Raw genomic sequence first — 25,344 nt, 5'->3', positions numbered from 1 at the left:
GGCAATAAAGACTATAGATTTATATTATGACTGCCTCTATACTTAAAGGCTCAAAAGTCTGGTTTCAGCCCCCAATTATTTATAGATAATCACATCTCTAATGACCTGGATTGTCCTGTCTGGCTAGAAGGCTTCAATTGTACTTTCAAAGTGCAGTCAGACCTCCCGTTCTCTAGGTGAGACTGCTGCTGCTTACTCTACAGACATGTCCTGAATCTACGAGGAACCCAAAACAGATGTGAAAGCCCTGTGCATGCACCCAGGAGTACATGACACTGACACATCATGAACTGCCACAACTGCACACTTGGCATCCTTTCTCACAAAACAAGCTCTTTGCAATCTTTCTCCGGAGTATTTTGCTTTTTGTCTCTGTAGTCAGCATTCACCCCTTCTTCTTGAGTCTGGCCATGCTGCTCCCAATACAAGAACCATGTGTGTGAAGCTCCTCAATCTGGGGCAAGGTGAACGATACTGTGTCAACCGCTGAGGAAAAACAGGACAACTTTGAAGTTGTTTTTAACTGTGAATGGAACACTGCTGAACAAGAGACTCTTAGCAAAAAGGCAGATGGCGCTTCACGTCACCCAGTACCCCCCTACAATAAGGAAATTCCTACAATGCTCATTAACTTGGCTGTAAATAAATGCAGCTAGGAAGGGCGTCAGATCCAGTATCTTTCAAAAATGTAGTGAGCTGCAATAGGGCAACTTCACCAAGAACTCTGTCAACAGCAGTAGTAAAAGCCTACTGCATACTAAAAATAGTTAATGAAATCAAATCAAATTTGTGATACTGCCATCACTGGCATCATCTTTTTTTTAACCATACCTGTGATGCTTTGCTGATAGTGTCATTTGATCTCCAGTCCCAAAATGCAATAATCAGATCTGATCACTCCGAAATTTGATACCATATCCATGAGCATCTTCTCAGGTATTTAAGTTCTAATATAGTAGGCCCCACATTTCAAAGCTGACCTTGTTACCACAGGACACCATGAAGGAAAACACAAAAATCATTCCACACTGAACCCTTTTTTTAACATCTAATGTCAGCTACTAGGAAACTCAGTATTTACACAGAAACTGGTTTTGCTGTGGGAAAATCATGAGGACTGTCATACTTAACATTTTAAAACACCTCCTTATTTGTCCTATAAAGTGAAAGACTAATTGTGTAGCTATTTCTTTTGACCTCAGATTAAGTCAGCATCTAAGATCAGGATGGCTACTCTATGATCCATAACAAAACATTTCTCTGTCTGGCACAGCTGCGGCTACAGTACCAGAACATCGACCTTCTCTTCAGAAGTTCTGATGAGTCTTTCAGCTTCCTTTCTATAATTTCTTTCCCTATCCCTCCTCATATATCTTATCCTATTCTTTTTCCTTTCTACAGACACAGCTGGATTTACACCCTTGTCTCTTGGCCAGCAAGTTCAAGGCACGCTGCCTAATGCTGTATTATGCATGGATCCAAGTGCAGCAGTAAAAATACGACGTACACAACCTGTTCCTCTGGAAACATCACCCCCAGCTGAAACTGCCTGCTAACTGCTTGCAGGTGTGCTTGTAGTTGTTACATGGTAGAGGTGACAATGCTAACAATTCACTGCCCAGTCAAAAAATACTAAGTTAGAACACCACTTTAAAGTTTATTTACCAAAAGAAACGTCCGCACTGTTCTTATTTTGTTAAGGTCAAGCAGAACTTTCTGTGCCTTCTCGTGGTTACTGCAGTATTCATCATAGATACGGAATTTCTCTTTCTGCAGAAACAAAGAAATACATTGTTCTTCACTTGCCATTTTGATTGTCTTTTTAATTAATAAAACACGGAATGAACACTTTTCAAAGCTGAATAGCTAATATAGTCTTCATTTTGGAAGGTCAGCTCTTCCTCCTACATTTATTATCTGAGGTCCAGCCTCAAATTAGAATTATGAACATTCTGGAACCATCACTTGGGAATTTCAATCATAGAATACCAGGTTGGAAGGGACTTCAAGGATCATCTGGTCCAACCTTTCTTGGCAAAAGGTCTAGACAAGATGGCCCAGCACCCTGCCCAGCCAAATCTTAAAAGTGTCCAATGTTGGGGAATCCACCACTTCCCTGGGGAGATTATTCCAATGGCTGATTGTTCTCATTGTGAAAAATCTTCCTCTTGTGCCTCATTAGAATCTCCCCAGCAGTAACTTGTACCCATTATCCCTGTCTTACCCATGTGACTCCTTGTAAAAAGGGCATCTCCTCCTTCTTTGTAGCCACCCTTTAAATACTGGAACATGGTGATAAGGTCTCCCCTAACCCTTCTTTTCTCAAGGCTGAACAAACCCAGTTCTCCCAGCCTTTCCTCATACAGCAGGCTTCCCATCTTTGTGGCCCTTCTCTGGACCCTCTCCAGCCTGTCCACATCTTTTTTGTATAGGAGGGACCAAAACTGAGCACAGTATTCCAGGTGTGGCCTGACAAGCACTGAGTAGAGTGGGATAATGACTTCTTTATCTCTGCTGGTGATGCCTTTGTTGATGCAACCCAGCATTCTGTTGGCTTGCTTTGCCACAGAAGCACACTGTTCACTCATATTGAGCTTGTGGTCCACCAGGACCCCCAGATTCCTTTCCATAGAGCTGCTCCCCACCCGGGTAGATCCCAGCCTGTGCTGCACTCCTGGATTATGTTTTCCCAGGTGCAAGACTTTACATGTATCTTTGTTGAACTTTGTAAGGTTTTGCTGAAAAATTTCAGAGGCCGGACTACCACAAAAAACATAGGATTAAAAAACAGGAAGAAAATGCACAATGAGTGGCATATTTACTGACATCATTACCTATTTTGTTTGCAAACATGATCCATACTTCTGCAGAGTCAAAAACTCAACTGCTGTAAAATGTTCCTATGAACCATTAAAAATTTTCTCCTTCCACAATGAATAAACAAAGACTTAGCAAACAAATGGGACTCTAAACAGAGATAACAATGAAACCTAGACTTTTTGTTAGGTCTACAACTGAAAGCAAACTAACTTGTCCTGATTTTGCACAGCTCTGTAATGCTGACATCCTTGTTTTGCTCCAACAGGAAAAAATAACACTCCTAGAAAACAATTACTACAGGACATACAAATATACTTGTGGAGGTATTGCAGTTGTGAGAAGTAAAATACCTTCACAGTCCAGAACCATGGAGATATTTTACCCAGCATATGCAATTCTTTGTTAAATATTCACATTTTTGCCTAGCATCAAAGGAGAATAAAAATAAAGTATATTATTGCTTTTGCTGTTTCATGCAACCCTGGTCCTCGTACCTCCATATCACTTATAGGCACCAGCCTTGCCCACACTGCAGGACTCTGTTTGTCAGTCTGGGCTAATTTGGTGAATAAAAAAGTGATGAAACAACAAAAGTTCCTTCTTCATTTTCCTCCCCTCTTTTTTTTTTGGAAATGACAGTAACGAAGAGATGACCTCAAAGTATTCTACATTATGCAATCAAGTCATATTTTGTCCTCACGACTATGTACACTCATCATCATGACAGTAATTAATAAGGACAATTAGTAAAGGAAAAAAGTGAAATAAGGACGTAATAATAGATAGCGTACATAATGAAGAAAGCAGGTTCCAACTTCATGCTGCGCATTAGGTTCTGGCTGTAAGCACTCCTCCACCAGGGACAGGAAGTTTTTGTGAACTGCAAGAATATCTTCAATATTTGAAAACAACATCTGCAAAAGAATACAACATACATAAATAAAACATCAGATACAAAACAGAAGAAATATGCAATTAGGACACTAACCTTAACTGTCTCTTCTGTGACATTTTTATCCACTTTGGCTGTAGCACACTGGATCATTCGGTGAAGGAAAGCCTGCATGAAACAAAGCAAATAAGGAAAAGTTATTTCAGGAAGACTTGAACAACTGTTAGCATTTAATGCTTATAATTTGTTTCCCAAATTTCTTATGCTTTGGATATAAAGTCACATCAGAATATTATTCAGAATCTAAGACAAGTATTTGATTTATAAAGCACTTAGTAGTCCTGTTACCCTAACATGATATAAAACCCTATCTACATAGCGTTAAAAAGAGTTAAACAGTGAAATATTATTGAAGCTGAGAAACTGAACATTCTCTGAAGTACCACTTCCACCCTGCACTGATATTACAATCAAGCAAGTGCAAAATGAGTCATTTTCAAAATCTCTCTCTAGCACTTTACAAATTGACTACAAGACAAGCTGAAATAAGCCGCTAATTTCTAAATTAAAACTAGTCAGGAGATACTATTATGAAATGCAACTTTTACCACAGTAACCACAAGTAAGATTTTAGATGTATTAATAATCAAACCTATTGTAAAGTAAATTGGCTTAAACAACAGTCAGCTGCACCTGGTTTTGCTTAATGAAAATGTTCACTCTTCCCTCCCCAAGAACCTCACCCATGGGGAACAAATGATAAGTTAGTAATACTACTAATGAAATACCAAAAGACTAAGTTTTCTATATTTCACATTCCAGAACTGGAAACAACAAGAAGGGATGTACAGTAAGACATTCCAAAAGAAATAAATCAGTCCAGGTACAAAGCATATAATTAATTTTTATGAATTCATCTCATTACAAAGACTGGGTACTTTCTGAAAACATCTGCACACTGTAGAATAAAATTTTACATTGATAATTCTTCACACTGACACACATATTCTTTAGTCATTAAAAGCTGGCACCACAAGTGCACAAATATCATGTCTTTCATAACCATTTAGCTCCAAGTCACTGTGCATTGTACACTGTACACGAACTCATCTAAATTCTGGCGTGGTGCAAATTCCATAAAAGAGCCAATAAATAACCCCTGTGTGGAAGGACAGCAGTCACAGCATCCCTTTTTTTCTCTCTGCTGGGACTTAAACATTTTCATTCCCAAGCAGTGATCCTTTCTCTGCTGAAGAGGACTATGTAACTGGCATTACACATTTTTATTACTGAAGAGACAAATCTAGTTATCCAGGACATAAAGAGAATTAAGTTTGGCATATTGTCAGCATATTGTATGTTGCTCTGTACAGTGATGTAGATTTTCTACTTCTTTAAACCCTTCTTTTCCCTGACAATTTGTGCTTTCTTTCTAATGTTTTATTGATGGTAAAAAATGCCATTAATTCATTTGCAGCAGTTAACTGTTGGTGGACAACAGCCCTTTATATCCTTCCTTGCTACGAATATCCACAGGGGTTATGGCAAATTTGCTCTGCGCATCGCCTGTACAGCGTACAACCAATCCCACATAGAGCGAAAGCCTGTTTAACTGTATGACTCTAAATTAATTTTTGAAAGTTTTCATTAAACCAGCCAACAGTATTAAATATACTTTAGAATTGAGAGGGAAAAAAAAAATCACAAGAACTACCTCTGAAACTCATGTCTATTTTTACTATCTGTAATTTCTCTCTGTTCACATTATTTCCCCACAGACCAAACATACTGCTCATCTGCACTCATGTTATCCCAGAAGATCTTCATTTCCTGTAACTGTGAAGGAAGGTGAACATTCAGTTGGCTGAAAGCAAAACTGAGAACCATCTGGGAGCTGGGGCATTAGTTATTCTCGAGTGACTCAAGACGCTAGCCAAGAGTCATGAGGTCAAGAAGAGTATACATCAGCTGCAATAAACAGAGTTGTCCAAGCAGCACTGTCCCAGACCCCGCATCTGCAGAGGTTATCAGAAACTGAATCCAGGAAAATCCAAACTCTCACAGAACCCAGACACAAGTCACTAATTAAGGTAGGGAGGCCTAGGATGACTTCAGCCCCTTCCAGCAACTTGGTGCAAAAGCCTATATGTTATGTTGCTGTACTCATACTGCAGGGGTAGTGTAGTCACAATGCCAGTTTTTTCTACAGATTTGCCACCTGTTGTCCCTATCAATGCAGATTTGCTTCCTGAAAAAACCTTAAAACTACGTCCCACATCTGAATCTTACAGGGCACTCCCATGAAAGCACTACAAAGCCACACATCTCTCAGAATAACTGGAATAATCTCACATTTTCTAGAAGAGTGGTGTAAGAATTCAGGGGAGTGCAGGCAGGGGTGGAGGTGTCCACCTCCATCCACCTGCCACCAAGAACCATCCTTGGCAGACTTCACCTGCTGCGGAGTGAGTAATGCAAAGCAATGATGAAACCCAGGTTTCCATGATGCAAATGCCCTTACTAACTCCCTTCCTGGAACACAGAGATACCACTGACTCCACACACACAACACCTCTGCTCTGGGACTTTGCTAGGGAGAACAGACAACTGTCACCAGGCAGGAGGATGGAGAAGTAATTGCTTTTGTTACAGTGTAAGATAACCTTAATCCAGCACTGCGACTACGGAAAGATAAATGTCTCTGAACTTGTATGAACACACAGTAGGTCTGAGAGAGAGACAACTATTCAAAAGACTCCAAAATTATTTGAACAGCACCTGAGGACAACCAAGAACAGTTCTTCAAAATGTAGTAAACAAAGAAAAAGCAGGTCATTTATAGACACAACTTTAAGGAGGACCACATCATAGAAATAACAGACCTTAAAAGGAAAATATATTAGGAAGCCCAGAAAATGCTCAGGAGTTGACAGCTGCTGAGCTAACAGAAAAACATTTATAAAAGCTTTTGAAGATAAACTCCATAAACTATTACTAACCAATGAAAAAACACACCTGTAAAAAAAAATGAAAGAAAAGTAAAATGGACATCTCAGCCAATTTACGATTCACTAAAGAACTGGACACACACAAAAAGTCAGAAACTCCCCTGAAAGACAGCACTGAGTGGCATCTAAAAATTCTACCATAACTTGAAGTCTGCTGCTCAAAGTCCAGACTTATTACTGAGCACATTACATGAAGGAGCAAAGCATTACAAATTGCAAGGACACAGCTAAACAGCCCCTGCTCCTGGACTGAGCAAACAACTGTAGCAATCAATTCGCACACATGATTCCCATACTTATCAAAAAAAAACCAAACAAACAAACAAAAAAAAAAACAAAAAAACCAAAAAACCCCCCAACCAAAAACCAAATCACCGAAGTGAAAAATCAGCTCAAACTTAAGGCAATTTCATTTATCACGCACACATGTCAGTAAATCATGACTCATCTTTGTTTCCTGAACTATACTGCATGTCTTGCTGACATTACTTCAAGATTCATCTACATTAGCGTAGATGTTTCTTACCACTACATCAAGCACAGAGAATAACACATCTCTGTGCACTCCAGGATTCCAGACCTTTGTCACCTGGACAGTGAACTTCAACTTTCTCAAAGCTTTTCAAGCAGATTCCACAGTTTCCCTTAATTTACCTTCAATTCTTAGTTTTCTCAAGCAACACCAAAGCCATATGGTTTAAACGTAATATAATTTTCCAAATTTTCATCATATGCTACCAGCATTCTAGCTACATTGCTGTGGTACAGGGATTCACCCTTGCAGCACTGCAAATGGAGATCCGCTGCCTCTGGCACTCTCTGCCAGCCAGACTCTTGCTGATTTCCTGAATTCAGAGTTAAGAGATCTCTATGAAACATTTCAGAGGAGCAAGTTGGCTGGGTACCATAAACAGCAGTCTAAATTTAAAAGATCAGATGAAGTGAAAAGATAAAAGAGAGGATGTTTGTTATTTACATTAAAAAAAAATAATCCCGTTTTGTTTGCCAATTTTTAGAGCTGTCTATGGAAAACTTAGTCATTCTAGGAATATCCTTGAGTCAGTCAGATTGGTACAACCCCTGCCTCCGCAAAGTTTGAAATTCAAATTACAAACCTAAACTTCCTCAAGCATCTTTCTGGAAACTTTGTTAACATAAAATGGCATCTAATGAGCAGTGTATAGCTGCTTTGGAGAAGAAATGCCCAAAATGCTGAGAAAAATCTAAACATGAAGAGGCACATCTTTAGCAGTCTGACAAACTTGCAGACCAAAACATGGGGTACCAACTGAGTCTTTTGGAATAGGGGAGCAGCTACACATAAAATATGTAAGGTAACAGTTTAGGGCTAAGGTTTCCTAATTCCACTCGGGTCCTACTGGGGACATTAAAACTCTTATTTCTGGCTATGACTCTGGGGACATAAAAACTCTATTTCTGGCTATGACTCAGGGTCTTTGTACCACGCTGGTAAGGAGGAAGGTAATTCACCTTCACCTTTCAGAAATGTGGCAAAGAATTACACAGAATGTTTGGAGAAGATTCCATACTAATTAGTATCAATGAAGATAACTACATCCTTTTTTCATGACTGTGTATTTATTACCTGCAAAATATTTTTACATACTTTCTGTACTAGTCCCTGTTCTAAATCTTTTACCCTTTTCCTCACACTGCTGTAAGACACACCGGGACTGAAAATTCAAACATAAAGACTGAAAATCCAAATTCAAAGAATTATAAAGGAATCTGTTCATTATGCCAAATAAGTCCTAATGTGTTTGCCTGTCTGTTGATCTGCTGCCATTTTGTGAGGCAGCGTGTTTCACAGAGAACGCACACTGAGTTCCTGTTATGGGGATTTTACTTCTGGTCTTATCAAAATAAAAGTAGCATTGTTGGGTTGTTTGGTGGCGTTTATTTTCTCCATAGTTGCTCTGTGTATTGGGGGGGGGACGACACGACCAAAAAAACCACACCACCACTACAGATAGCACAAGAAGCTGCCAAGAGCACAAATGACTTCTCTGACATCTGGAATGGAATCGGGGAAGACAAAGAAGTCTGCCTGCAGAAGATTCCCAGGGCACGAAGAGTTTTCGCCTTCTCAACAGATAAGAAATTAAGTCCTGAAATTATGTCAGAGCACCTGGGTCACAAAATATATGTAACTATTTTTCTGAAAGCAATCATCCTACTTTTATGAGCCTAGAGAGAAATATTCTTTATTGTTTGAAAAGAGAATTAAAAGTTACTTATTTTTTCCTCTCAGACTTCTTGTAACATTTTTCTATCCTTAAATCTATACTGTCATAAATAAAAACAAGGTGGACTGCAAAAACATATATATATATTTTAATAAGGTCATTTCCTGTGTATTTTCACTTTAGGAAAACCAGTTCAACTGAAGCACCCAATCTATCATACTGAAGCCTGCTGAATAAAGCTAGCAAGATGTTTTGTACATTAAAACTGAATAAAATTTTATTTTGCTCACTGTCAAAAGACAAAATCCAAAAAGAAACCCACAACAAGGAAAATGTTCGTATATTACAATTTTTATAAGTGTCTACGATAATACGCTTATCTTCACAAATTTAGAAACACAAAGCTGAAATACTTGTGGTGTTTGTGTTTTCTCTTTACATTCTTAGTGTATCTATAGGCATCTGGATGGTGGAAAATATTTTGCTCCTTTTCACAATATTCCAATCCTAGAGAGAACACAGAGACCTACCTATACCTGGGAAGAAAACTACTCAAGATTATAGGTGACTAGCCAAATGTATTTTCTTAACATGGCTAATTCAGCTCACAGACATTGAGGTAGTATTTTGCACAGCAGTCTGAGGTTTGGCGCACTATAATTAATGCATGTCAGATTCCAGGTCCCAGAAGAACACCATGACGGTTTTGCTGAACCACTTTTGCTTGATTTTGCCACAAAAAAACCTAATTTCAATAGAGAAGACTCTAGCAGCAATAGCAGCTGTGGTAAGCACTGTGTGCTTACCCTCCTCTTCCCATTAACCTGTGCCAGAAGCAGTGGCAGTAGCTGCTCAGGCTGGCTTCTGCTACTGAACAAAAAGACTCCTCTTCTCTCTCCAGTAATTCACCAGCTGAGGCACCACCTGTTTCTCCCATCTTGCCTGCAGGACTGGATGAATCACAAGCAGCAGAGAGAGCATCAGCCAAGGTCAGACATATTCTTTCTCCCTACTGTACCTAGAGCCACTTTCAAAGCTGGCTTCAGATTCTGCTGCCTATAAGGACAGGGGAATAGATGGACCACATCCGCAATACTTTCCATTCTAGTGCTAATTTCCTTTCACAACTGATCAAACTATTCCCTTCTCCATTCATCAGACCCAAAGGGGCATCAGTCTGCCCACAAGAGCATCCCTGGCTTCTTTCCTTAAAGTAAACATGAACTCAGAAGTAAACACACACACACACACACACACACAAAAATGATTGCATTGAAGAAACATGGATCTTCATAACCTTCTCATACATGATGAACATGCTGTCACATTTGGGGATAATCTTAACCCTTTCTCCACCATGTGTATTTATTTTTCTGCTAAAGTTTTTCTCTATCATATCAGAAAACGTATTCCAAGAGAAAAGCAAGAAAACCTTTCCTCACCCTGTCCTGTATCTCATTCACCTTTTCTGCATCTCCCTAGTCACTGACAATATTTTTCAACTTTTTAATGCACATCATCTTCATCCTTTCATGCCCACTGAGAATCCTAACTCAAGTTTCCTCCTTTGATGAGGAAATGCCCCCTAAACTCATCTACCCCACCTCTAAAATCACCTGAGCTATGACTGTGCTTTCACTTTTGATCCCTTCCTTCCTTTCAGCTCCATAGCAGACCAAAGCAAGAGATTTATAGTCCAGTTCCCTTCAGCCAGGCGGGAAGTCAGATGTCTCCACCCTCTTCCTTGTACCGAAGCCATTCTCAAAAAGATTTAGTACAACCTTTTCCTGGCCCAAATCAGAAGATATCTGTTCCTGTTTCTTCCTAGATATCAAGAATCCTGTCACCCATACCTAGTATCTTCATTTTGGGGAAACTGGTTTTCTGAGGACTAGCTATGCTCTTGCTGGTCAATGAAAGTTTGGCTGATGAGTAATGATGGAGTTACTCACACGCGCACACTTAAGATCATGCCTAAGTGAATTACCAAATCAGAGGCTGGCTGGCTCACACATGCTGCTGCAATCTGAAGCCACATGCAGAAAGCTGCTAGAAGATCAACTGAATTGTTTCTTGACTAAAATATAGCTTTAACTAGAGCTTTAGAGAAAGGCCATACACCGGCATAAGGGATGAACACTCATCTGCAAGCCGAGCAGAAGGCAGAGTCTGTCTAATATTTTTGTCAAATATTTTATGCAACATGGGTTGCTGCTAACCGGGCCTTTACCCCATTAAAATGCAAACAGGTTAGATTCTGCTGTCAACATCACCAACAAAGAGGTTTTGGAAGGGTAAGGAAAAAGAGGGATTTTCCTGTCCCATGTGAATTTCTGAAAAGGCTGCTGGGATTGAACAGATAAACCAACCAAACAAGAGGTGTCCGTATCAATAAATAAAATGTTTCCAGCATGCTTGTGAAGAAGTACAAGATTAATCTTTATTGTATTTTGAAGATTTTCTGATGAAGAAAAAGATATTCTGGATTTAAAAATGTTAACATGTATGTGGAATTCCCTCTGGTAATACATCATATGGTCCTGTTGGTTCATGTTACAAAGTGAGTAATATACTGCTAATCATACAACTGATCTTGTATCACTCGAGCGGGAATGGAAAAGAAATGACGTCTACAAACAAAGTTTACCTCTCATAAAAGTCAGCAGTTTCCTGAATTTACAGAACACTAGGTTCTTATTGGGAAATCTCAGTGAATTCAGCTGTGTCCACTACCAGCAAATCAAAACAAGAAACTAGGAAACCTCACAGCAACTGTACATCTGGAAGTAACAGTATGTTCCCATTAAATTGCAATCTTAATTAGAAAAGAATTCACACACTTGAAACCTTTATACTTCATACTATAGTTTCTGCTTCTTTTATGCAGACACATCTGCTTATTCTAATCAATTTAAAAAAAAAAACCTTGAATTTTCATTTAGTTTTTACTCTGAAAATTATGATTTTAAGTACCAGAACACCAATTTGGAAGAATTCAACATTTCCAAAATATTTTTGAGACAAGTTTTTAATTCTACACATAAAATTTTATTTCTTTTAGCTACTCATGAATTTCAGAAAGTGTAAAATGGTCAAGATGAGAAATACATTTGTCACAAATGACCCCTTTGAAAGAATCTTTTAGATTTTCTGATTCAAGAAATAAATTAGAAATCTTAAAAATATCGCAAGAAATTAATTCTCTGCTAATCTCCCTTCTTTATCTTTCCAAAGTTCATTAACAGGTTTGAAAACAAGTTTGAGTCTTTTCTGACTCAAAAATATACACCAGACTTAAGGGAGCCATAATCTTTATCACCAATTATGACAAAGAAACCTGAAATAACACATCATATCTCCAACTTTCAGAATTAAAAATTTAAAGCTTAATTCCTATTGCATCTTAATAAGGGAGGAAAGCTGACTCAGCACCAATGAAAATTAATTATTAAGTCCTTAATGATTAAGGCAGATAATTAAAAAATCAACTGTTTTTCCTATAAACTGAGAAAACTTGAAACTACTGACAGGAGATCATAATGGAAGCATACCAAACCCTTTTTATATGCTCAGTTTTCAAGACTTTTTACTTTTCTAATATTGGATTGCACAGTCCTTAATTGTGAGTTTACTTAATGTTTAATATGGTTAGATGCTAATTAGGAATTAGAGTGTTTGAGAGTTCTACAATTTTTATTGCCAGAGTTGTATAAATAAAGTGTAGTTCTCAAACACTATTCAGAGCCAATTGTGCCTACCATTTGTATTTGCACACTTATGCCAAGAAAAACACGAAGCAGGGAAGAGTATGAAACAGCAGTTTTCTATCCCAATTTCAATTCTTCACAAAGCCTACAGGGAAGCTGTAGTGAGTATAGTACTTCTTAGAAGTGCCCTCCTCATCGCAGGAAAAAAGCAGAAACATCCCATTTAAGTTCTTTTCCAATCAGTAGAAACCAGAATGCTTCCCTACATAAGGAAACCTCTCTTATGTCTGGGATACATATCTCTAATTCCTAACACTTTTCATTTAGATAGGTCCTGGGATGATCAAATGGTGCAAAGTTAACAGCCTCATATGCAACAATGCCTCATTTCATGCAACAATCGTGTGCCACATTTCCGAGTCTTAACAAGACAGTAGTCTTATTTTGGAAAAACTCCTGGACAATGGTATATACTTTGGCTTCTCCCACAAATATACCAAACTTAGATTTACATCATCAAAAGACATCCAGGTCTACACTATGATGATGTTGCTATTTAAACGCATCGTAAAACAACTTTTATCTTCAAGGCAAAATCAGGTTTTAAGAAAACCATACTACATTAAATTACTTATTTCACAGAGAATTAAGATCCTCTTGGCTTGTGAACTCATTTCAGCCACTAGTTCAGCAACACAGACAGTACTGCAGAATATTAAACAAACTGTTAAGCTGTGAAAACATAGCAAATAATCCCAGACCAAAAGCAAGGCTTTACTATTGTCAACAAAAGCTAAGGTAAACAAAAAAAGCATGATGGAGATTGAGCTCCCAAGAAATACCACAAAAATTGAAGTGAATCCACAATTTTACAGTTATCCCAGGCACACTTAACTCTGCGCAGCAATGACAACATATGCATATAACGATGTCACTGTTTAAGAATACTGGTACTTGCATTTCCAGATTCATCTGAAATAATTTCACTAGGGCAGTTTTCATATGTTCAAGTATCTTGGCTGCACTCATGTACTTTCATGTTCTGCACATCATGGGGAAAAAAACCCTTACAACTTCATGTACAATAAACCAGAGTTTATTCAAACTCCAAGAGAGTTCTAACTAACCTGCAACCTTTCCACTGGCCTTGGATGTGTAGCATTAACTATATATCAATTCAATTACAACTTTGAAGAAGTGATGTACCAGAACAGCCAAAGCAGCCAGAATGGTCATTAAAGTGGGCTTTAATGATAGCCCCCATAACAAAGTGGCTAAAGCACCTCCGTAAATTTGATCCTTAATTTGAAATCCAAGATTATTTACCCCACAATTTGGATCAGGAGAACCATTCTGACAGCAGATTGTCTTAACAGCAATTCTCCTTCTATGCAGACATGTAAAGCAATTATTTTTTTATGCAAATGTTCAAGGGTATATTTGAATTCAGGTACACACACCAAGCAGAAGTCCTATATGCCTGCCCTGGTAAAATTACATGGGTTTGCGGTTTGAAATTTCTTCTTCTTTTCTTCCCCGCTTGTATTGGGTTTGTGTGGCAGGGTTTTGGTAGTGGGGGGCTACAGGGTTGGCTTCTGTGAGAAGCTGCTGGAAGCTTCCCATGTGTCCAACAGAGCCAATGCCAGCCGGCTCCAAGACAGACCCACCGCTGGCCAAGGCCGAGCCCATCAGTGACAGTGGCAGCACCTCTGGGAGAACATATTGAAGCAGGGGGAACCTGCAGCACGGGAGAGGGGATTGGAATGTGAGAGGAACCCCTCTGCAGACAGTGAGGTCAGTGCAGAAGGAGGGGAGGAGGTGCGCCGGAGGAGGGGATGCCCCCGCAGCCCGTGGTGAGACGGCAGGCTGGTCCCCCCCAGCCCACAGAGGGGAGCAGGGGAGCGGATGCCCACCTGCAGCGCGGGGAGGACCCCACGCCGGAGCAGGGGGGTGCCCTCCAAGATGGCCGTGACTCTGTGGGAAAGACCACACTGGAGCAGTGTGTGACTGAAGGACTGAAGCCCACGGAAAGGACCCACGCCGGAGCAGTTCGTGAAGACCTGCAGCCCATGGGAGGGACTCACATTGGAGAAGTTCCCACTGTCTCCCGTGGGAGGGACCCCACGGTGGAGCAGGGGACGAGTGAGGAGTCCTCCTCCCCCTGAGGAGGAAGGAGCGGCAGAGACAAGGTGTGGGGAGCTGACCCCAACCCCCATTCCCCGTCCCCCTGCACCGCCGGGGGGAGCAGGGAGAGAAAATCAGGAGTGGGGTTGAGCTGGGAAGAAGGGAGGGGTGGGGGGAAGGTGTTTTAAGATTTGATTGTACTTATTATCCTACTCTGATTTGACTGGTAACAAATTAAATTGATTTTGGTTTTTTTTTCCCCAAGGTGAGTCTGTTTTTTGCCCATGACCGTAGGTGGTGAGTGATCCCTCCCTGTCCTTGTCTCAACCCACGAGCCTTTCTTTATATTTTCTCCTCCCCATCATGGTGCTTTGTTGCCGCCTGGGCTTAAACCACAACACCCCCTTTTGTAAGACTGTGAAGTTCTCAAAATTTCATTGGAGAACTGGATCTTTTTCACAAGAAAATTCAAACACAGAGAGCAGGATCACTTTGTGAATAGGTCAGAAAGCAGTTTCAGCTATAATGTATTTCTCTATCCAGCAATACATTTAGAGACAGACTATTTTTGAAGATGGCATTACTGATAGTGGTGGGTATTTAAGAAAACAAAGAAATACACATGCCTACTTATATGTAAAAGAACAGAGAGAATTATACCTATTCTTACTGTACTGTCATGTAGTACAAAATGTCATCATCAGACAATTATACAAGTGCAATAGGACTCTATAACAACTTTAATATTTGTTTAAACTCAAAGGTCCTACTACTAGTTTTCACACTTTAAAATTTTAAATTAACTGTAACACTGTGATACCATTGCCCTCCACCATCCCAAACCAGGAAATAGCCAGTCTACAAAACCCAAGCTGCATTAACTACTACCAACTGCAGCTTATATAGCACCTGCACCTTGTACCATATTTGTCAGATGTCAAAAATGAAACCAAATTAAAGGATTTCTCGACAGTAATGGGATCTTCTTGTCAACTAGTCAATAACTCTTCCCAGGGCAGCACACAACACAATTCACTCATATCTGGTAAGCAAGGCTGACCAAAGCAATTCTTTCCAGCAAGGCTGACCAAAGCTGTGGCAATTACTTAATGCATGAAGATCTGAAAAACAAACAAAAAAATTGTTTCAAAGGAGAAACACACAACTTTATTACAAGAAGCTGACAAACTCAATATTTTGCCTAAATTTTAATTTCTTTTTCTTGGGAAATATCAAGAGTGGATAGGTTGAACAAACTGAACAACTAGCCTACTCTGAGAAATGCAAACCAGCTGCAGCAGTAAACTGAGGTTTACAATTTCTGCATACTGGCACAGACCCAACTCTCAGATTTGCAGGGCCAGACCCTCAGTGCTTCTGATTCAGGATCCCACAGGAATCAGTGACATTCATTGAAGGAACAGGACCTCATTCAACTGGATCATAATGCAGTGTTAAAGGACTAAACTACAACCAGGATTGATCATCCACTGAAGATATTCTGATGACAAGAAAAGGGCTTAAAATTCACCTTGAAAAACCAGAAGTATTTTAATTAAAATACTTTTTTTTTTTAAAAAGTATTTAATAAACACTGCAGCAGCATATGGATACTTACATGATTTCTGACGCTAAACTTCCATTTCTGAACAAATATTTTCAAGTGTTGGGGAAAAAAAATTTCTTGTTATCAATCATGGAAAAAAGTATGATTATAGCTATGCAAGTCTTGCAACCTGGCTTGAAAAACTGATTTTTTTACTTTGAACCAGAACTTAAAGAATAAAATCAGTATATGAGGAAGCTACTGGCTTCTGAAGATTAGATGCCAATGTTAGTTGTCTTAACTCCATTCCAACAAGAATACAACCATACCAAAATTTAAATTATTTTCTTTTACACACAGCTTCATACAAACAAAAGATTGTTACATGCCCGTATTGCCTGTCATGAATTGGTCTTGTGAATTTTCATCTGCCTATATGGTTTTGAGCCAATTTCCATGGAAATGCCATCATTAATAATATTTTTTTGGCTTATATTTGATTCATGAGATGCTTCAACTGTGCAAATGCAAAGAATGGTGCAACTTTTATTTCTTTAATGGCTTGATAACCACCATAAAGAGTATATGATAAAAAAATCTTAGCACTGACTTTTTTTCGTGATGCTACCATCTAAACATCTGCTGAACATTAATTATATCACAGGATATTTACATGCTAATCTCAGTTTACATCTGTCAAAGAGGTTTTATTTCTTGAAAGATACAATGATCACCAAGGACTTGATTTTAGAAAAATAAATGGAGCATATTCACATCCAGAACAGAGCTGCAGGAATAAAGCCATTCCATTTGAATTTATCCACGTTAGCTGGATTGCCTTACTGTCAAATAAATTAGTATTTTCAGGAAATACGGACCTGGATTCTATGTGCATGCTGGGGAGAAATAACCAGACACACACACTCACAGGCTTCCTCTTCTCTCTGGTCCTTTCTTTTCTCCTTTCCCTACTCAAGCACAGCCTCTTTTTTGTAGGTCTTATGTAGGTCTATGGCCTGTCTTTGGCTTTGATGAGTTCCCAGCATAACTGCACAATTTCACTGAACCGTCTGTGAAGCATGTGTTCTTCAGGAACACAAAGACTGCATGGCTCTTCTTGCTCCTTTCATTAATTTTTGTAAGGGAACAGAAGACAAAACTGATTACAGTACAATTTTCATTGCCTTCTTAATGAAATTTTATCTTTGAATGCTGGGACCTTAAGACGAGAGAGCTTATTATTAACTCTTCCTGAAATAAGAGTCTCATTCTTTTAGGTTATAGTCAAAAGCTTTAAATCATCCTCCAGTTGAAGCAGAGAGGATTAGGGATTTTTTTAGATATTAAGTCTGTAAAAACTAGTACAAGAAAAACTGCCACTCCCAATCAGTCCACAAGGACAGTTTTTAAGACCACTACTTAAATTAAAAAAGGAGAATATTCAGCTGTCACAGCATCATGTGAATCACCATCCTCACCAAACTACCTGCGCTGTAACTGCAGACAAGTACAAGCAGAACATGTTGGTGGCAACTGCCATCTGTTAATACTCAACTGGAGTTTGACAGCACTGAATACTGCTCGTACCAGGATATACTGCTGCTTACCAAGACACCCACATTGGTTACACAAACTGAAGTCTCACCGAGACTTGCCACATAAGGTTACACAAGGATATGGAACTTTTTTTTTTTATTATGATTATTTTTATTTCATTCATGAATTTGCTGTGAGGAACGTACTTTCGGTTCCTATTCTCCAAAGTAAAAAATAATTGTCTAAACTATTCAAAACCCCAGATACCAAACTTCTAAGAACAACACAAGGGAACAATGGTGTTAGCGGGACCAGGAAATCAAGAAACCATAAATAAATATCAAGTATTGTTTTCCAGCATCTTCAGGAGTTTTGGATCCTGCAGTCCTTCCTCTGGGTGAGGAAATGACACCTCTGCAAGTTTTCCTCATATCCATAATAGACCACTATAGTTTGCCACACCTGGGCAAACCGAAGGCATTGAACTTGCAGATGGCAAGGCATGCATAGGTCCATTTGCTGGGCAATAAAAGCCACTGTGACCACAGATTCATTTCTTGACTGCAAGGTGCTGCTCCTCCACTACAAAGCCTGATTGCCCCCTTTTAAGAAACGGCATGCCTGTCTCAGAGATGACTGATCCATCTGAGCCATGGGACTGCATGAAAGTACTGGTAGAGGTAGCTTGAAAATGCAGGCAAAATAGTTTCAGGAGCAATACCATGGCTTTAGGAGGAGAGCTAACACCAAGATCAAGTCTGACAGTCTTCAGGTCTATACATGATCCTGGTAGAAACCTCTTCATCTTCCTTCCTCCTGTAGACCCTGCCCACAGGAAGGACCAGCAGCAGGGAGGCAAGTGAGGCAGTAAGGCCAGGGCAAGATGTTCTCCACTAACATCATTCCAGATGTGCAGTATTCACAATTATACCAAAAACAAAGGGGAAAAAGAAGCAAACCTTGTGGGAAGACAGGTTTCCTTTAAATGAGGAAGCACAAGCCCAGAAGAGGAATTAATACTTCACACACACAAATGAAGGGGACACTATGCTAACAGGATGAAATCCTGTCAGAAGGAAGCAAAAAGAAAACCAGATTGCTTCGTCTTTCAGGCTTAATCTTACTTTCCCCAAACTGCTTGTTAAAAAGTTACTAATTGCAAGACTTTGATTTTTTCCAGTGGAATGTGAAAGAAACTGGGATAAGTACAGAGGAAAGTTGCCAAATCCACAGTTAGAAACTTTCCACAGGCTTTTTTTTTTTTTTTTTTTTTTTTGAAGAGACAGAGTTTCATTTCAAAATATTTTTCTAGTCTCTTCTACTGTGAAGACTGCAGTGCAATGATTTACAGAATGGATCCTATCTCTATAGATAAACAAAACCATCATTCCCAAGAGATTTGACCTTCACCTTCCATCCTAAAATAGTATGGCCAATTACATTGCAGCAGCAGCCCACATGCTTAAAATATGTTTGACTGAATTACGGAAGTACTAGTCTTGACTTCTCAAGTTTGTTACGGACTGCGACTAACTAGAAGAATAAAATACACAACTAAAACAAATGTGTTTGTCAGAAAATAAATTCCAGGAACTAAATGGTGATGCAGGAGTATGTACTGTTGAATTTGTTGTTCTTGTTAAAAAGAAGAGGTCAAAAAAATGCACTGACTTATCATTGTTACATCAACTTCAGCAGTAAACTACAAGCTTCCAGGAAGTTTATCATCCTGTTTGCTGACTATAATTTGGGTTGTTGTGTTTTGATAGCATGTTCCTGTTCCTTCAACTCGCGTCCTCTAAACCGGGCAAGCATTGGAGTCTCACTGCCTGTACTCCAAACACTTACCCAGCCCATATACCTTCTCATCCCAAAGATGCTGAGAAGAGTGTTGTAGGGCATTAACTCTTTCCCTCAAATCTGAGGGAAAGAGCAGAACTGTGGCTCATTTGGCTAGAGTAGGGTAAGAAAAACACACCTATGTGAAAAGCATCCTAAATATACTGGACATTTACTAACCAAACACAGTGCAAATATTTAGGTAACAGGATGTTAAACTGAGACGTCATTTAGAGAGAAAATCACTGCAAGTCCAACAAAGAAAAAGATTTAAAGTTTATAATTCGGCCTCTACTTGTTGGATGTTATGTTACATTTTAATCCTATTTTTAACATTATTTTTACAGAATTTCCTTTCCATTAATACACTACATTACCAGAACTACCAGCAAAAAATGTGCAGAAGGAAAACACAAATCCACAATATAGTCTCAGCCCTAATATTGCCACTATCATTTCTGCCACAAGGATAACTCTTTGATGACCAACATGGGATGTTGCTCACTGCATAATTGATACTTTCCTATCATTTAAATGGTCTTCTGCAAATTCTGTTCTAAATCTGGGATAATGGGATTAACTCTACCACACAAGAGCTAAGGAAAAATTTGACTCCTTATCAGTGATTCTGTAAGCCCTCTCTCTATGATGACAAACTCAAAAGCAGCAACTTTTGAAATACAATAGCCATCACAGAAAACTGAGCTCCCTTTATAATGAGATAAATCATCTGAACACCATGAGTTCAAACGTTAGCATGAGAGAAAAACTAATTTGGTATTAGGGAACATGTCCTTCTCTCCTTTGTAGTCTTTGCCATTATCTACAAAGCACAACAAGCACACATCACATTTTAGTCTCTGTGTAAAGACACTCAGCATCCATGATTAAGATGACTGAAGAGAAATAAAATATCAAGGAAGTTTGATAACTTGGCAAATACTGTACACTTTCCTTCCGAACCCTGCGTGGACTGGCATCCTGGTCATATATAACAGAGAAATGCAAAATCCATTGTAACAGAAAAGACTTTTGGAGACATCTCCATTTAGTGTTAAGGGCAATATGACAAGGCTTTACTGCACAGAGCTGTCATACATGAGGGTGGAAATTTCCGGATCTGAAGAGCTGCAAGGAGCTCACAGACACAGGATACCTTCTGGAAGCACCAGAAGGCTTGTCTGATTTTCTGAAGGGATGGGTGACATCCAGATATTGTTTTTTAACTATCCTTTTAGACAGCAAGGACACTTCTTTTTCATTATCATCCAAAGAAATGGACCAAAGGAAAAGAGCACAATTTCCTGCCTATTTTGAAAAAATCAGAGTACACCTAAGGAACAAAGGAGGGTGGAGGCCCCAACACTACCAAGTCCTTCTGGACCAGAGTAAGTGCTCAGAAATAGGCAACACTCATAGCACGCTGACTTAGAGCAACCAAATAACACTCAAATAAGCCTAACACACAAATTAAAAAAAAAAAAAAAAAAAAAAAAAAAGACGTCTCCATGTGCAGAAAAGGTGGGCCAAACTGAAGCCAAACCCCCAGTGAAGACAGAGCTGCTCTTGGCTGACCTACCCCCAAGCAGCTCAGTACATCAGCACACTTTGCAAGACAAATGCACAGAGGATTTAATGGCCAATGGCGTTTTCCTGGTCATGTGATATTTTCTAGCACTGGACTGCGCATTTTCAGACAGAAAGGGCCTTTGGCCATGGGCCTTTTTTTCAGGGGCTAAGGCAGGAAAAGGACCATATTAGCAGCTAGATTGGACCAAGAAGTCAACCAAAAGTACATAGCCTGTCTGTCACACAGCTGGTATGTAAACAGGTAACAATGGCTACCATGGCTTTACACAAATATCTACCTGTGCGACTAATTATGTTCAAGAAAGCAGGACTAAGTCATTCTGCAAATATCCCACAATAGGCTGGATTTTTATTTTCTCTTCCAAAACCAGACATCGATCTGAAAAGAATTCCTAACGTGCTCCCATTCAGCAAATGGGCAAGAATATTATAAATGCACAGCCAGCTTCTCCCACAGTACCCATTTTTGTCAAATTTATTCTGCACATGAAAAATTCCAGCAGCAAAGTTCTGGATTACAGCACACTGTCAAACCAGAATTCAGGTTTCTGAATGCACCTTGCTGTCAGTCTGGCATCCATCCCAATAGCTACTCAACATTCTTTGAGCAGCTTGCAAAGGTCTGGAAATTTCCCAAACTAAAGAACAAGCAAAGTTGTCAATAGACATGAGCATTCCACTCCTACATAATCAGATTCTTACATGGTCCTCCCAGACTACCATATCAGGGAATCCTCTGAGAAAACACAACAAAACAAAACAAATCTTTCTTCTTCCCAAAGTGTTCAGCATTTATTGGAACTGAATCCGCTCACCACACGGGAGAAAAAAAGGACCTTCTTGCTTATTGTATTTGCCCTGGTTTGTTCATGTCTTAGGTAATGGAGGAACTGAGGCAAAGTTCTACTCTTACTTCTGAAAGAGTGCTTTTTCCAGCTGTTGTCTCCATGAATTCCATTATCTAGATCAATCTCTTAAAGTTCACGTCTTGTGTCCCAAAGCCTCCTTCTTAGCAACTAACCGAACCACTGGTTTTCCACTGGATCACACAATATAGTGTAGGATGGGCACATAGGGGCCTATTAAAGTCCAAAACCTCCTCTGTATCACGTGTCAAAGTCAGTGCATAGTGCTGTTTTTGAGAGAGGTCCTCCTGGTAATTCATAGATAGCCAGGTTGCTGAGCTTTGGGTTATTTAAAACTTTTTTAGTTTAGGTAGTATAATTTGTACAATTCAGATAAAGTAACAGAGTCTGAATGAGCTTGGCCCACAGTACTGGATCAGTGGGTGCAATTCTTATGTGACACCTCCCATGATCACCAGAAGAAAACTATAAGCAGTTCCTTCAGGCTATTCAGTTTCACAATTTCCAGTGCTGTGAAAAACTGCGCAAAGGTCTGATGTGTCTAGTTCCTGAGATTCCTGGACACTAGAGACAAGCCAAGTGGACACAATCCTCCCAGCTCCTATGTTTAGACTATGTATGTGCTTTGCAATCCTCATGAATGCCAATGGATTAATTTTCGACCACAGGAAAACATCCCCAGCTTTACTGTTGGCCTCTGGTTGGATTGAGAACAAAACTGCAACAACTTTGATAGGAAGGAAGACCTACTCTCATCTGCTTTTGCCTTACTTCCATGAACCAAGTCGTGCTCTCAGAAGAGTACTACATGTTTAGTCACTGATTTCGGTGAAAAAATGACTTTGAAAAGATTAACATTTTGTCATCAGTTTGCAATGTTTATCCTATCCTGAGCTAACAAATTTTGTTTATTGACCACTTTATGAATAACTTGAATCAGATTTTGCTAAGAGGTGACTTTTCACTGTGGATCAAAGAATGCATACAAGACTATCACTCTAAAGTGCTTTTCTAGCAGTCTTCACAGAAGCTCATACAAAAGTCAAATGTATCAACTGTTATCAGATCCACTACCATGGTAAATAAAATCAACACATTCTAAGTACAAAATAACAATGGGTTTTCTAGCAATTTAAAAATTACCTGGGACATGTCAGAAAGACAAATATCTGGGTAACAATTACTAAGGCTTCAGAAGCCCACAGCAGATTTCCTGCCTAGTCAGTTATTTAAATCCAAGAAATAATAATCATTAAGGACTTTCTTTAGAATCCTTTACCTCTATAAAACATATAAAAACTTCCTCATCAATCAGTTTGAATGAGGTCTCCAAAGTAAATAGTACAGAGGGAGCAGAGCAAAGGCTGATAGATGGGATGTTAGAATCTTAGTATAACAGCCTCTGTTACGTAGCCTGAAATATCAAATTTGTTTCAAAGTGGAGTAACTTCTCACTGGCTAAAGCCACCCTACATGGAGGTTAGACCATCAGATTATATAGATTTACAAACACAGTGTCTCGCACGAGGAGGTCCTACAGGTGAAACCAGTCAGGATACAATTAAAATTACACATAATTGAGAGGATATTCTGTTTTGGGTTCTTGGTTTTGGGTTTTGTGGTACTGTTGCCATTGCAGATAGCAGGTTTGTTCTCTTGTTTGGCCCTCCTAATGAATGGCATATTCTACCTGTATGGTCTAGTCCTGCTCCTGTAGTTCTCATGCTATGAGATGAGCCTCAGGGGAAAATAACTGAATTCAGCCTGAATATATTTGTCATGTTACCCATTTAAAGTATGCTATCTGTATGATGTTAAACTAGGCTATTTTAAGCAAAAAATAAAGTAAAAAGTCAGTGCTGGATTTTGTCAGGACATTTGTCACTTGCAGCACTCCATCACACATGGCCAGAATGGAAATGCTTTTTTAGAATTTGGTTTAGATGGCTACAGTAATTTTATAACATGTTTTAAAGTCCTCTTACATGATTCCAAGTATCTGGCTGGGTTTATACTGGGTTAGAACTTCAGGATCAAACTATTTTGTTAATTGGGTACACTGTCATTCATTTTGAGAGAGGACAGACACTCTTACTGAAGTATACTCTTCTAAACATGAACTTTCAGTCAAAGCCTATGCAAGGCAAAATCCAGCATCAACATTTTACTCTCTTTTTACTTAGCCACAGGACTGTATGCTAAACATATCAGATTCAAGTCTCAAAAGCTCATAAAAGTGCCAGTTAATTAGATATTTGGGATGCAAAAAGAACTGCTTTTCCACAGAAATTATAGAGTAATCCTTGATAGAGTGTATTAATTTAACTTGCAATGACTGGCATGCCTCTGCCTTTTTTCCCCCTACCACAACACAGTCAGATTGTAGGAACTTTCAAGGTCCAACATTTTCTTCTAAGCTCTATGAAAACAAAGCCCCAAAGATCATTTCACTCAACCTCACTCACACAAAAAAAAAAAAAAAACCTGGAGAAAGCAGCCAGAACAACAAGGATGTGCTGATGCAAGCAGGAACTCAATCCTTTTCTTCACATTAGAGGAACACCCCCCTCAAAGAGGCATTAGGTCAGAGATGTCAAAGCTAAGAGGCCGGTAGCTAACTCTGGGCTGAAACAATGTCAAGGACAGTCTCTCCTGACTGTGCCATACTAGAGCACACCCAGTGCTAATGATGCGACATCAGAGAATTAGTATTTCTATCTCCTTTCATGCATTAGTCAATTATGTTGGAAGTTTGCAAAAATGTAGAGTTCTAGATTAAGTCTTATAAAATATCGAGATTATGTCTTAAAAGGAAAATACCAAGTCCTGTGAAAAAAAGACTCCTTAAGTCATTTAAGACTTACAAGCCATGCTTTCAGAAGCATTCCCACAGCCCCAGAAGACTGAACCTGAGGCTGTGCTTCTCCTGGGATCTGTTACACCAGCCAGCCCAGCACTGCTGTCCAGGCAGTGCAAATGGGGCATGGCTGTCTCCAGGAGCTCTTCTAAGGTGTCCACAAGACAGAAAAGAGGTCTGTGGCTTCTATACTGAATGGGCCCCAGTAAGTGTTCAAGTGATACGTACATACATCTCTCTCTCACCACACTGTACTAACTCAGTGTTTACTGCAGGCTTTTCTCTCCTCCCTCTCCTTTTGTTTTTTGTTTGTTTGGTTTTTTGTTTGGTTTTTTTTTTCTTTCTTTGGTTG

The 25,344-nt window shown here is 39.3% G+C and overlaps 1 protein-coding gene across 3 annotated transcripts in view; it reads right to left on the bottom strand.

The window, feature by feature from the left end:
- PREX2 (phosphatidylinositol-3,4,5-trisphosphate dependent Rac exchange factor 2) overlaps window positions 1–25,344 on the bottom strand; it is a 189,763-nt gene that overhangs the window by 134,323 nt on the left and 30,096 nt on the right. For all 3 annotated transcript variants that reach the window (XM_069779486.1, XM_069779487.1, XM_069779488.1), the window contains exons 3-5: window positions 3,809–3,880; window positions 3,612–3,734; window positions 1,666–1,770 (exon numbers count right to left, since the gene is read on the bottom strand). In XM_069779486.1, the coding sequence (XP_069635587.1) occupies window positions 1,666–1,770; window positions 3,612–3,734; window positions 3,809–3,880 (300 nt within the window). The remainder of the gene's footprint in view (window positions 1–1,665; window positions 1,771–3,611; window positions 3,735–3,808; window positions 3,881–25,344) is intronic.

The sequence above is a fragment of the Haliaeetus albicilla genome, chromosome 3, assembly GCF_947461875.1.
Source record: "Haliaeetus albicilla chromosome 3, bHalAlb1.1, whole genome shotgun sequence".
Classification (NCBI taxonomy): Eukaryota; Metazoa; Chordata; class Aves; order Accipitriformes; family Accipitridae; genus Haliaeetus; species Haliaeetus albicilla.
This window is presented reverse-complemented; position numbering and strand designations above follow the sequence as displayed.